The sequence below is a fragment of the Artemia franciscana genome, chromosome 4, assembly GCF_032884065.1.
Source record: "Artemia franciscana chromosome 4, ASM3288406v1, whole genome shotgun sequence".
In the NCBI taxonomy this organism is placed as follows: domain Eukaryota; kingdom Metazoa; phylum Arthropoda; class Branchiopoda; order Anostraca; family Artemiidae; genus Artemia; species Artemia franciscana.
In genome coordinates, this window is record NC_088866.1 from 62,890,319 (window position 1) to 62,904,073 (window position 13,755).

The 13,755-nt window shown below is 34.2% G+C and overlaps 1 protein-coding gene across 6 annotated transcripts in view; it reads right to left on the minus strand.

Moving 5' to 3' along the window:
• The window catches only part of LOC136026702 (brefeldin A-inhibited guanine nucleotide-exchange protein 3-like), a 197,688-nt gene that overhangs the window by 138,761 nt on the left and 45,172 nt on the right, over positions 1–13,755 (minus strand). For all 6 annotated transcript variants that reach the window (XM_065703456.1, XM_065703458.1, XM_065703457.1 and 3 more), the window contains exons 8-10: positions 11,613–11,745; positions 6,285–6,382; positions 3,839–4,047 (exon numbers count right to left, since the gene is read on the minus strand). In XM_065703456.1, coding sequence (XP_065559528.1) covers positions 3,839–3,925 — 87 coding nt within the window. In that variant the 5' untranslated portion in view covers positions 3,926–4,047; positions 6,285–6,382; positions 11,613–11,745. The remainder of the gene's footprint in view (positions 1–3,838; positions 4,048–6,284; positions 6,383–11,612; positions 11,746–13,755) is intronic.

The window sequence follows — 13,755 nt, forward strand, 5'->3', positions numbered from 1 at the left end:
CTACTACTCTAATATCAACCTAACGCCACAGTAATAGGATTTTCATTAACCATCCATTCTGAACATCACAGTTTTATTTAAAAAAAGGGGTCCTTTTTGAATGAATTTTAAGGTGTATAGAAATTATTAACAATGAATTAGATCTATGGGTCAATGACTGGTATTTACTGGCAAAGCACCAAATTCAATTACTCACATTTGTTGCTAAGCATCTGGCAAGACGTGGTTTCTACATTCAGACTTGTCGACACAGACAGTAGGTAACTGATATAAACTTCAAAATTATTTGCGAAGTTAGAAGAGATGGAAGCCGAGCTTTATGACTATTACGAACAGAATTGCCAATTGAGTAGAGGCTATGTCGACAAGGCCTATTACTTCCGAAGATACAATGCAAAATTGTGATTTGAAGTTGAAAACGGAACGCTTTTCCGGCAACTAAATAGTGTTGTTTTGATGATAGAAAAGGAAGAAATGGTAAGATAACTTTTAGAAATTCTACTTTGGCAAGCAAATAACCTTGTCTCCTTAATAAGAACGTATATAACCTGAAGAAACAGTTAAAATCAAGCATTTGCCAATAGATAATAGTATCTTGAAGAATTGATTGGGAAGAAATGAAGACAGAACTGTATGAAAGGCTTCTTTGGTTTCAAAAACATTTTAAATATATTTGAAATGTTTCGGCGATATATGTTTGATAGACGGTAATAAAACATCATAAGGAACATACTTTGATAATCAAACAAGATAATTTGGTTAAAAATATAGGAAGAAACCGCTACAAAATTGCTTAAATAAGAGTGGTGCTGCCGTTATAGCATGATATATATATATATATATATATATATATATATATATATATATATATATATATATATATATATATATATATATATAGATTGATAAATTTATTCGCACGAAAGCCCAATTGGGCCGTGGTGACATAAACAAAACAAGCGAGAAAATACAGCAACAAAACATAGACTGAAAAGACACTAAAACTAATTATTTAAGAAAATCATCTCATACCTACCCGGACGAACTTTCCAATATTATTTATACTTAAGTAACTCCTACTTCTCAAAGTTTCCAAAATCCAATCTCTCCCCTCGACCACCCAACCAAATATTTCCAAGCGCAACTCCCGCAACACCCTACAATCCCCTAAAAAATGATGCAAAGATTCATCTATCTCTCACACATAGGGCAACTGTAAGGATCATCCCTCAATCTGTTTCTCCCTAAATATTTCCTACTTTCTCCAAGAGCCATAGAATCCCCCTTACATACACTACCCATTTCAAATCTTCCAGGGCCAATTCCATTTTTAGGTAAATTTCTTCGCCCCAGTTCTCCTTGATCTCTGCGTATATCCTAAGGGACGCCGAGGTGGTCTTCCCCACTTGCCAAACCTGAACTTCCTAAGATTCCAGCCTAGTAACAACTAACCTAGATACAGGCCCTACCATCTCTCCTATCCCCTATCCCTCATTCCAGCAATTACCTGACCCTGCAAGGTCTAATATATTCTTCACCTGATTCGGCCATGAATCCTTCCTCCTATTTTGAAGCATCATTAAAAATGTTTGTTTAACTAGTTTATTATCTTTTATCGATGACACCCTTTCCCAATATATAGCCATACTAATTAACCTACTCTGTCTCGTACATTTTATTCCTGTATTCCCTCTCAGTACTAGCCCATCAAGCTTAACATCAAGGCCTAACATACGCTTAAAAAACCACAACTACATTCTTTCTAAATTTAAACCCTTATTAAACCCCCCAAAGCTCCGCCATGTAATGCAAAGCCGATACAACCATATCGTTAAAAAACATACTTTAGCAGTCCTACATCCGTAATTTCCTTAATACTACTTTTACATAACAATCCTAGTAGCCTATTTCCCTTACTTTCTACCATCTTGAGATGTTTCTTCCATTTTCCATCTGACGAAAGCCTACAATCTAAGTAGTGAAATTCATCTACATAGTCTAGTGTCCTACCTTCATACGTAAACTAACACTGCGAATCTATCTGTTCTCCACTTTTCCTAAAAGCCATTGCCACCGACTTCTTTATGTTTAATACTAGTTTCTTATTCTTAAAATAAGAAGATGCTAGGTCTAATCTTTTTTACTTACGCTTAGGTCTAATCTTCTTTACTTGCAAATCTTCTTTACTTACGGCAACTAATGCTATGTCATCTGCAGAAATTAATGCCATAACGCTTGCACTTGAAAGCTTAATTATTGGGGCCCCTCTGCCATTCAAATATTCTTCAAAATCATTAATATACAATGAAAATAGCCTTGGGAAAATTGTACATCCCTGCTTAACACCAAGTCCACTCCTAATAACCCTAGAAAAACCCTTGCCTACCCACACTACAATCTTAACCATATTATACATAGATGCTATAATCTTAACAAATAGGCTTGGTAGCACTAGTGCTAACAACAGATCTATCATTTAACTTCAATCCACTCCATCAAACACCTCTTTTAAATCCAAAAAATGCAACAAATAGCCTGCCCTCTTTTCTCCTAACCTGTTTGCTAATCATCCCTAATAAAATAAAAATCTAATCTATAGAACCTATAGCCTTTTCTGAACCTTGCCTGCGAATCTGATAAAATTTTATTTTGATCTATCCAACTATCTATCCTATGACATTATATCTTAGCAAAAACCTCACTAAGCACATTACTTAGGCTTATACCTCTATAATTCCCATGGTCTAACAACGGCACTTTTTAAATATCGGCACTAGAAAGACGTGGCCCAAGGCATGGGCCATTATGACACTAAAAAAAATAATGCTGCTAAATTTCTGGGATTCCTTTTTCTCAATATCAGTAGTTTCGCAAAACTAAAGCTAAGATTATTAGTTTAATATCCAATAAATGTTCATCAATGGTTCTTCTTAGATTGATTTTTTTAAGTATAGGAGATCAATAAACAAAATAAACGTTCAATTTGAGCAAGATTTAACGATGGTAATTTTACATAATTCAAAGCCAAATTTTCTAGGGCTGCAGGGCACCAAGAGATATAGTTATGTAATCTTTAGACTGTTTTAAAAAAAACGACATCGTAAAATTTGGATCCAATACAATAAAGGAAAACAGGGGTGCCCAGAGGGCGAGAAAGGGCATGGAAGGAATGCTGTTTATCCTTCAATCACTATCAGTCCTTAAAAAGGGAGCTATGACTTTCAATTTTACATTGAAAGTTAAGACAACCTGCTTTCCGTTTAGCCCTAGACGGTCCGATGAAAACGACCATTTTTGGAAATCTGTCATCCTTCATCCGCAGAACGTGCCCTAGACATTCCAACCTTTCTTTTACTAATCCTCGAAAATTTGCCAAATTTTCGATAATTCCCAAGAATATTTTCTTTTTTATTCTAGCCAGCTAAATAGCATAAACAAGGAGCAATAAAAAACTGAAAAAAAAAAACAACTCTACAATTGGTCAGAATTCTAGATACCAAAACGGGATCTCACAGCGAATCATGTCAGTTCCAATTGCAAAGCCAGAGCCGTATTCAGAAATGTTTTCAAGCGGGGGGGGACACAAAGAGCCTTAAAATCACATAAAAAACTTGTTTATATTCATTTTTATTATCTTTTTACAAGTCAGACAAACATTTCGGGAGGAGGATTCAAACCCGCTGGCCCCTCCCTAGATACAGCCTTGTAAATAACCTACCTATACAAGAACAATAAGAATTTGAAAGCTTAATAAAACAAACCTAGGAGTCTCTGAATCGATTCTGATTACCATTACGATAAGAAAATATATTCTAATTGTAACTAATATTATACTCACCACGATAACTTGAATCAGACATAGTTGCAAAAGTTTCATTAATAACTTGAACATACTCCTTGGGCAAAGACACTTCTTTCTTGTCATTATGGTCCTGGATCTTAATAATCTGATCTAAAAGTTCCAGCAGATTACGAATATTTTCAACACAAACATCAATTGCTTCGGGGTCTTTGACAAGACAGGCATCTTCCATACAAACCACTATACTATAAACAAATAATAAAATATTAATTTATCAGAGTAACAAATGTTTCTACATAAAAAGCTAATCAATGAGTCAAAACAGAATAATAGAACAGAGTGAAAAGTGATATGTGTGCCACTCTTAAAATGAGGATTTACCATTCGTTTATCACATATATCACTCGTGTTTGGTTAACTTAATGGGAGGTAGGTAGAATTAAGGTGGTAGAATCAGTAGATAAAAATCTATTCGAGGTATTTAGTTACTAAGTTATACTTTCAAGATGACAGCGTTGCTTCAAGTAAAATAGTAAGAAGCTTGTCCAGGATAACTTTTCAAGTTTTCAAGCTTTTTTAAGACTGGTCTTTCTTTCCAGTTTATGTTTCTTGAAGTCATAACCATAAAGTGAACCAAATCAAAAAAAAAAATGTATTTACAAATTTTATGTTCTCAAGATGATAACGCTGCTTCAAGTGAAACAGTAAGAAGCCTGTCCAGGATAACTTTTCAAGTTCTTTTTTTAACTTTTCAAGTTTTTTCTTTTTAACCGAAAAATTCTTCTAGCTTAAAGTTCTAGAAGAAGTAAAAATAAAACAAAATATACTAGCCAAACAGACACACACCTCTTATTAATTAAAAAAAATAAAAGGATATAAACAGACTCCTCTAACCACCACAACGACGAAAAGTCTGACCAAAAAAGTGTAAATGTATGAAACTTGAATTTTCATTTTTGGTCATTGTTCGTTGATTGCACAGAAAATGACACAATACATTTTGTGCAATTTTTTTTGTAATAACATTAAATAAAGAAAAAAATCAAAAAAAAATACAAATAGACATAACATTTTATTTTTAACAATTTTACTAAAACTGCTGACACAACTACTAACAATTACGACAATCGCTAATAAAATAACATGATTGCTAGACATGAGATTTTAAACCTCCAGAGGCAATCTTTTTAAACAATCTGTATAGTTTTTAAAATAAACACAAATCAAATTCTAGTCTTTGGAGGGGGTTTAGAGGGTGGTAGCGCAACATTTCTTCGTCGTAATTCAGTTTATTTCAGATTTCATTTATTCTTTGATAGTATTTCGATTTACTTTAAATTATTCTGCACCGTTTTCTGCTCCTTTCAGGTTTTAATACAGCTTTTAATCTTTCCTTAAAGCTTTTTTTTCATATTCAATTCATGTTCTTTTTTTTTAACTGACAAACTTTTTGCTAGATGTGCTAATATGCATATACAGGTTATTATATGTGCTTTACAATATCTTTATTTACTTGCATATGCTTCTTGTAGGAACAAATGAAGTAATTTTCTCCTTTTTTTAAACTAACGTATTGAACAATGATTTCAATAAAAGGTGGTCGTAATTTGCCATCACCCATAGTTCCTGCGTAAATATCTTTTAAATTAAGCAATTTTTGTCAATTCCAAAATCATCAATTTATGCAGGAATAGGTGATAAGCCTATCACCCAACTTTCCTCCTTTCCTGACCTGTGATAGGCCCAACAGGCATGAATGACAATGGGGAAAGTTAGTTGAACTCTACTCCAGCCTTGGCCGATAGATAGCAAGGCCTAGAGAAGGATTCTTCAATAATGGGAATAGCTTTGGAAGACATGAGGCCGAAAGTTCTGCAAAGCCGTCATGGAGAGGCACCGCTGTCGCCTTATGTATCCGCCGGCGAGGGAGGGACCAAGTTTATGTAGTAAGTTACACCCTCGAAAAATCTCAGTTATTTTAACATTTTACATAATAAATGCTAAGTAACAAACCTATAAATAAACAAAGTATTATGAACTCAAAAAAATAACACCCGTAAAATAACCGAATCGAGAAACAAATCGTGCCTAGATTGAGTTTTGGTAGGTTCAAGACTACTGGACTGCCGAATTACTTCGATGAGATGGGCAGTCGCAAAACTATGGCGACATATGTCTCATTCCAAAAAATGGACTTCGGTATAGTTTCTTTCCGTTACATATCTTTTTTATTTAGGATATAAGCGTCTTACTTTCAAATAACAAGAAGACATTTCCAAAATCTAACAACCTTCGAAAAGAAAACTTTCGAACATCGAAAGTTAGAATACCACCAATAATCCACATGATGAAAATGTCATTTTCTTTGACAATCCCACTCCCAAAATTGAAAATCATGCTGATGAAGGATAAGTTCAAACCCTTTGTCTGTCAAACCTATTACAAAATTACTTTATTTCCACATGATAATCTCAAAACTTACAGTCGAAATAGGCCCATATCCTTTGATGGAGTGCTGGAGCATTCATCGTGAAAAGGCGGTGCACATAACGGAAGGACAAATTCTAAACTGGAAAACGCCTGTAAAGAATTGAAGTCATTTATAGAACACACATTTTAAATAGACCCAAAATTTTGGCCAGTTAGCGCTTTGACATTCACACAAAAATAGAAAAAAACAACTGCCACACGGAGAAAAGAAACAAAAGAAGCAAGAAATAATTAAGCAATTAACAACAAATTTATCTCCAAACACACTAAAGAGCGAATTTTTCCCTTACTACTCAAAAAACTTGAAATTGCCATATCCGCAAACATGTATGAATTTATGAAGATCGGTCCTTTGAACGTGTTTCTTGGACAATTTAATCGAAAGAAATTAGATAGAGATGTTGAAAAGCCGATCTGTGTACTTGCTTAGACATCAAATTTTGTCTAAAGATGGTGCTGCAGATTCATTTTCAACATTCATCAAAATTCCCTAGAATAACTTACTTTTAGATTGGTGACAATTCAATTTACAGTTAAGGACCATCGTAGAATATCCCGAGACATGATTATCACAGCAGAGAGTAGCTACAAGCACTAAAAATTAAGTCACGTAAGGCAGAGTAGGATACCCGTTTACGGAAAAATTGCTGACAAGAAAATATTTCTCTTCAGGCTTAATTCTTCTTTGTTAGACTTTCTTCTTTGTTAAAGAAGAAAGTTTACATCAAAAGATTTTGAATAAACCCGGTTTCTGAACTCTCAGAAAAATCTAATAAATGACCCAAAAGTTAAATGTTTAATTTTTTTGTATAAATATATCAATATGTTTTTATTTCGACACTTTAGTATTTCTACTGATGACGATGGCTGTATATGTGATCGAAATATCTAAACTTTTGCACCTGCTTTCATTGTCTAAATAAATGGACTTACTTCCACTTGAACGATTATTTATTCGTTAGACATAAATCGAGGACAGGTAGTGCAGCAATGTGCAGTCTTTATTTGCACGGAATGTGATTTGATGAAATTTGATCTGTTGGTAATAATTGTGTTTGTAGGATTTCATTTAGTCATTTATAGCATTTCCCTTTACTTTTATTTGAAAACTTTTTTTCATTTTTTTTCGTTAATTAACTGATATAATTTTTCAGCTGATGATATAAAAATTATATTTTAATTCCATTTTTTAGAGTTTTGGTTACTATTGAGCCGGGTCGCTCCTGGTAGTAAGGAGCGACCCGGCTCAATAGTAACCAAAACTCTAAAAAATGGAATTTTGATACCAATAGCTACATCAAAAGAATCGCATTTTAATGCTGGTTTTAAATATATAAGTTTCATCAAGTTTAGTCTTACCCATCAAAAGTTACGAGCCTGAGAAAATTTAAGTTATTTTAGAAAATAGGGGGAAACGCCCCCTAAAAGTCGTAGAATCTTAACGAAAATCACACCATCAGATTCAGCGTATCAGAGAACCCTACTGTAGAAGTTTCGAGCTCCTATCTACAAAAAAGTGGAATTTTACATTTTTTGCCAGAAGGCAGATCACGGATGCGTTTTTATTTGTTTTTTTGTTTTTTTTTCCCCAGGGGTGATCGTATCGACCCAGTTGTCCTAGAATGTTGCAAGAGGGCTCATTCTAACGGAAATGAAAAGTTCTAGTGCCCTTTTTAAGTGACCAAAAAATTGGAGGGCACCTAGGCCCCCTCCAACGCTAATTATTTTCCCAAAGTCAACGGATCAAAATTCTGAGATAGCCATTTTATTCAGCGTAGTCGAAAAACCTTATAACTATGTCTTTGGGGACGACTTACTCCCCCACAGTCCCCGTGGGAGGGGCAACAAGTTACAAACTTTGACCTGTGCTTACATATAGTAATGGTTATTGGGAAGTATACAGGCGTTTTCAGGGGTTTTTTTTTGGTTTGGGGGAGGGGTTGAGAAGAGGGGGATATGCTGGGGGAACTTTCCTTCGAGAATTTGTAATGGGAGAAGAAAATTTCCATGAAGGGAGAGCAGGATTTACAAGCATTATTAAAAAAAAAACATTTAAAAAATAAAAGTGAAAAAGCTTTTTCAGCAGGAAGTAAGGAACAGCAATAAAACTTAAAACAAACAGAAATTATTACCCATATGAGGGGCTCACCTCCTTCTAATACCTCGCTCTTTACGCTAAAGTATTTTTAGTAATTTCAACTACTTATTCTACGGCTTTTGTGATTCAGGGGGTCATTCTTAATGAATTGGGATAAAATTTAAGCTTTAGTGTAAAGAGCGAGGTACTGACGATGGGGCGAATCCCCTCATATATGTAATAAAAACATGAGAATACAAAAGTTCTTTACGTAAGCTAATTTATAAGTTACGTAAATCTTTTACCAATAATATGATTCGTAAAAAAATTAAAAGTTCTAGTTGCCTTTTTAATTAACCAAAAATTCGGGGGGCAACTAGGCTTCGTCCCCCGCTCTTTTTTTCTCAAAATTATTCGATCAAAATTATAAGAAAGCCATTGAGCCAAAAAAAAAAAAATATGCAAATTTCGTTTTGATATTCCTCTGCGGAGAGCCAAAATCAAAACATGCATTGATTCAAAAACGTTCAGAAATTAAATAAAAAAAAACAAGTTTTTTTAACTGAAAGTAAGGAGCGACATTAAAACTTAAAATGCACAGAAATTACTTCGTATATGAAAGAGGCTGCTTCCTCATCAACGCCCCGCTCTTTACGCTAAAGTTTTTTAATGTTTTAAAAAGAAGAATTGAGAGAAAGATTGCTATTTCAAAATTTTGGCAAATAAATAAATGATCATTTAATAAATAAGCTATTTAAAATCAATGAATCAGCAGAGGGCGTAGAGCATTGACTTGTAACATTATTTTGGAAAGCATTGAAAGAATAACCAATGACTAGGATCAAATCTAAATTTGAGAACAAACATAGCAATTAAAAACTCATTTCATTTTGGACTTTCATAGCTACTACTTAATTATAGTTTTAAACAATGGAATTTAGTAAAAACGCTAGTTAATTTTTTGTATTATATCCAAGGGTCGTAAATTTTTAACTGAAACATTATAGCAAATTAATATGTAATGCTATACCAAGGAGAATTACTCTCTAAAAAGACAGTAATCGAAGAAAATATTTTGTAACAAGAAAATATTTTGCATTGAATACTTCTAATTACATACAACAAAGGGTATGGGTTCAACAAACAATAATCTTGTTTTAGCCCCCTCCCCCTCCAAAGAAAAGAAATTTTGTCCAGTTGTATTCTCCTACAAATTACGATCTGCAAAAACTTCTTTAACAAGCAAAAATTTATGTATCTAGCTTGAATGTGATAACTGACTATTTATAATAATAATGGTAAATATGTGGCAATTATTTCAGAATTTTGATCTGATCCATTTGGGGGAAAAGGGTGCAAGGAGGTTCTAATTGGTCCTCGATCACTTTTGATACTTAAAAGGGAAATAGAACTTACAATTTCCAATCAAAGGAGCCTCCTCCTAAGTTTATTCGATCACCCCTTCCATAAGAACCATATACGTTCCAGGGCATAACTGGCAACTCCTACGCCCTGGCTCTGGGGGTCTTGTTAACCCTGAAGGCATTGTTACAAAATCTTTCGATTATTTTGAACAAATGGCTATCTCTAAATTTCAATCGGATACATTTGGGGAAAGGAGGACGTGAGGGTGGCCTTGTTACCCTCAGATCACTTTTGACTCTTAAAAAGCAAGCTAGAGCTTTCAATTTCCAATCAAATGAGCCTGCTCCAAAGTTTATACGATAGCCCCTTAAACCAACCCCTTGAAACCACATGTACCCAGGGCATAACTTATCACCCTTTCTACCGGGTTCTGGGGGGTTGTATCAACCCTGAAGAAATTGTTATATGGTCTTTGAACTATTTTGAACAAGATGGGTATTTTAAAATTTTGATCGGACCATTTGGAGAAAAGAGGGCATGGGGGCCTATCCGCCCTCCGGTTACTATTGACTCTTAAAAATGAACTATAACTTTCAATTTATAACCAAGAAGCCTACAAAGTTTATACGACCAACCAGTCCATAATTTTCTTTTACGACCACCCCTTCTATACGAGGTGTCTCTGGGGTAAAAATAAAAACATAAAAAACATAGAAGCCAGAGTGTCTTTACTATAGGCAACGCTTTAGCGTTGTCTCTGAACAGCGAGTTTTTACGATCATAAATTGTTCTGAATACTTATTTAATTATATCACAAAAAAAATACATAGTTGGACTAATCAAAGAAATGTCATCGTAAACTAACTCAACGTCACATTTAACAAGGGGCTAAAACTATTGAGAAACAAGCCAAAAACGATTTTTTTTTTATCTATTGACTTAATTAGCATTGCATTTGATGAAAGAATATTACCTATAAGACTGTTTTAGAATGAAAATACCGCTGACGCAAACGTTCTTTTAACCTTTATATTTTAGCTGATTTATACTTATAGCCAGAAAAAAAATGTCAAACCCCTATTTGAACACATGTTCAAAACGTTCCATTCATCGCTTTTTAATACTTTTTTTTATCACTAATTGAGGTCCCGCTCCTATTTCTAGTTAGGACCAATCCAGAATGTCTATTTCCTCCTAAATGTTTACCATGCCAATCAAAGCCGTATCCAGGGGGGGGGGGGGGCTAGGGGTTGGAACCCCCCCCCCCCCGATACAACCCTGATGCTAACACAATATCTTACTAGTGTGCCTTCTGGCTGCATATTCCAGAGACTCTAAAATCTTATTCGTTGTCTCCATTTCACATTTCCACAATTCAGACTTTATGGTCACAGCCTTTTTTTTTTTCACAGTCTCTGGTTCGGAATATACAGGTATTTTAGAAACCACACATCAAGAAAGTCACACCAGTGGTGTGGAGAAGGGATTCAGTGGCCTGGCCGAATTTCTCAGGAAACAAAACTTATTAAAATCTGTTAGAAAATAAGACTGGTTTCAAGTATTTGACTTCATTCCTTTTTAGTTCGTACTATGTAGTAGATGAATATTTTCCCGTGAATAAAAAAGAAATAAAAGAAAAAAAGATAAGACGAAAATGACAAGATATTTAAGTTAGTTTGTTTAAAGATCTCAGATAAAGTTATTCCAAATTCAGATCTGCACGCAGCGACCCATAGTGAGAGAGAACATTTTTCTTGAGAATGGTCCTCCCATTTAATCTCAAGGAGGGACCCCCATCCCCTTCCAGTATGCACCAATGGTGATAGGTGTAAGGAGGGGGGACAGAATTAGAAATAAAAAATTGAATAGTAAACTCACTGAGTTCAAGCTTTTTAAAGTCTCACATCTGTCTTCCGGGAGGGCAGAAATCAGTAGTCTATGCAGCAGAGACTCGAGTACTGGACGAATATGCTGAATGCTTCCAAAAATACGAATCAATTCCAGGGAAACTCTTAAAAAGAATAAAGATCGATCAAAATCAAGTTCCGTCACATATACCATACAGTTTGTTTTGATGTTTTTATTTTTATCAGTTTGAAACACTGGGTTGACATCACAATCTAACCCATACTTAATATGGAAGATGTAAACTTGGTTCCGTGGTCTCTTGAAGCCGCTAGAGTTGATAGAACCCAGGGAGTCTTTCCAGAATAAGAAAAAGTATCAATTGATTTTGCGCATCCAAAACACATTACAAAGCAAATTATAAGCTTTTTCTATCAAGGGTTTCAATAGCTATTAGTAAGATGCAATAAACGTTCCAGCAGAAAAAAATTTAGTTTTTATTGAATAGTGGTCTATTTTTTGTCTTTATAATGAACGATTTATCATTTGTTATATTGGCAGTCAAACAGTATTTCTAATATACATTATGCTATAATAATAATAATTTATTTCTTACCCAGAGAAACCATAAAAGTATTGTTAGGTATATAAAAGTATTAAAATGTGGAGTAAAAATAATTAAATACATACAAAAAATGCAAAACATACAAAAAACGAAAAATAATGAGCATAAATTTTTTCATTAAGTAAACACAGAAAATTAAATAAACTTACACATACAAAATATGAACTATAGAGAAAAAAACAACATTAAATACAAACAAAAAATTAGATTAACAAAAAAATGTCAACCAACAAAAGTTAAACTATAGAAAAAGATGATTATGTGGAGAAAACGCATCAAAAGCAGTGCCTGAGAGCTTCCTGTGTAGCTTTTTTAACTTTGATGTTATATCAGGCGCAACATAATTACCAATTAGAAACCGGTTACGTGTCCAAAGAGGAACGAAAAGGAAAAACTTATAGTACCTGAAATAACAACTCTAAATTCTTTTTAAATCAATTTTTCTCAGGATGGGGTAAATTCCTGCCACATAAAGGACTGATTGATCGCAGTATGTAGAGTAGAGTTTCTATTATATTTCCCTCGATTTGGAATAATTTTCCCACATCCAAATTTTATTGTTTTAGAAATGTCATAAACAGTGCGCTGACAAAAACTGGAAACTGGATGCCCAGTTTCCAGTTTCCACTTCTCTTTATTCAACAAAAGGCCAATCCCAGAAAAAGCATTGGAAACAGAAGATACCATTCTGAAGAGACCATTCCTAGTCTGACTAATTAGGAGCAAATCATCAGCACAGGCCAGGTATGAAACATCTGTAAAATCAGATATATACGTCGAAGATATTTTTGCAAGTACGCTAGAAATACAAATTTTAAAAAGTGTAGGTGACAAAACGCCACCTTGGTGTAAGGAGACGTAAAGCTTACGTCTCTTTTAGCTTTAATAGTAGTAGTTGGAGAAGGTTTCAGACTAAGGAAAGAGTTAGAATACCAATACTGCAGAAGCAGAATAACTGAAAAATTAACACATGAAACATGAAGGGAATAAAAAAGCCGGGAGTGGATTGTGCTGGCTCTGTCAAATGCTTTAGAGAGATCTAAAGCACAAATATAAATTCCTTTACTCTTAGAATTATTATCCAGAAGAAGAGATGCTAAAAAGCGATGAGGATGCTGACAACCCATCCCAGGCTGAAGACCAAGCTGGTTCTCCCCTTCATTAGTCCTATTAATTAGACGGGGAAGAAATATATATTCAAGTAATTTAATTATATTACAAGAAACAGCAATGGGCCAGTATGAAGAACAATCAGCAGGAGATTTTCCCCGTTTTTATATTGAACTTATAGTGCCACACAGGAATCTCTCTGGAACACTAGATGTGCATATACACATCTGAAAAAGTAACTGTAAATGAAAAACAAGTGGAGAGCAACTTTGCAAAATATGAACTTTAAATATCCCATCTATATCAATAGAATCAGATTTTAAATTCTTAATACCACTACATACAGCAGACCATGTAATGGGAATTGCATGTCGCTGTGAAATACGGATAGAAAAAAAGGTGCAATGAGACGAGAACATACGGCATCTACATATAGTTAAC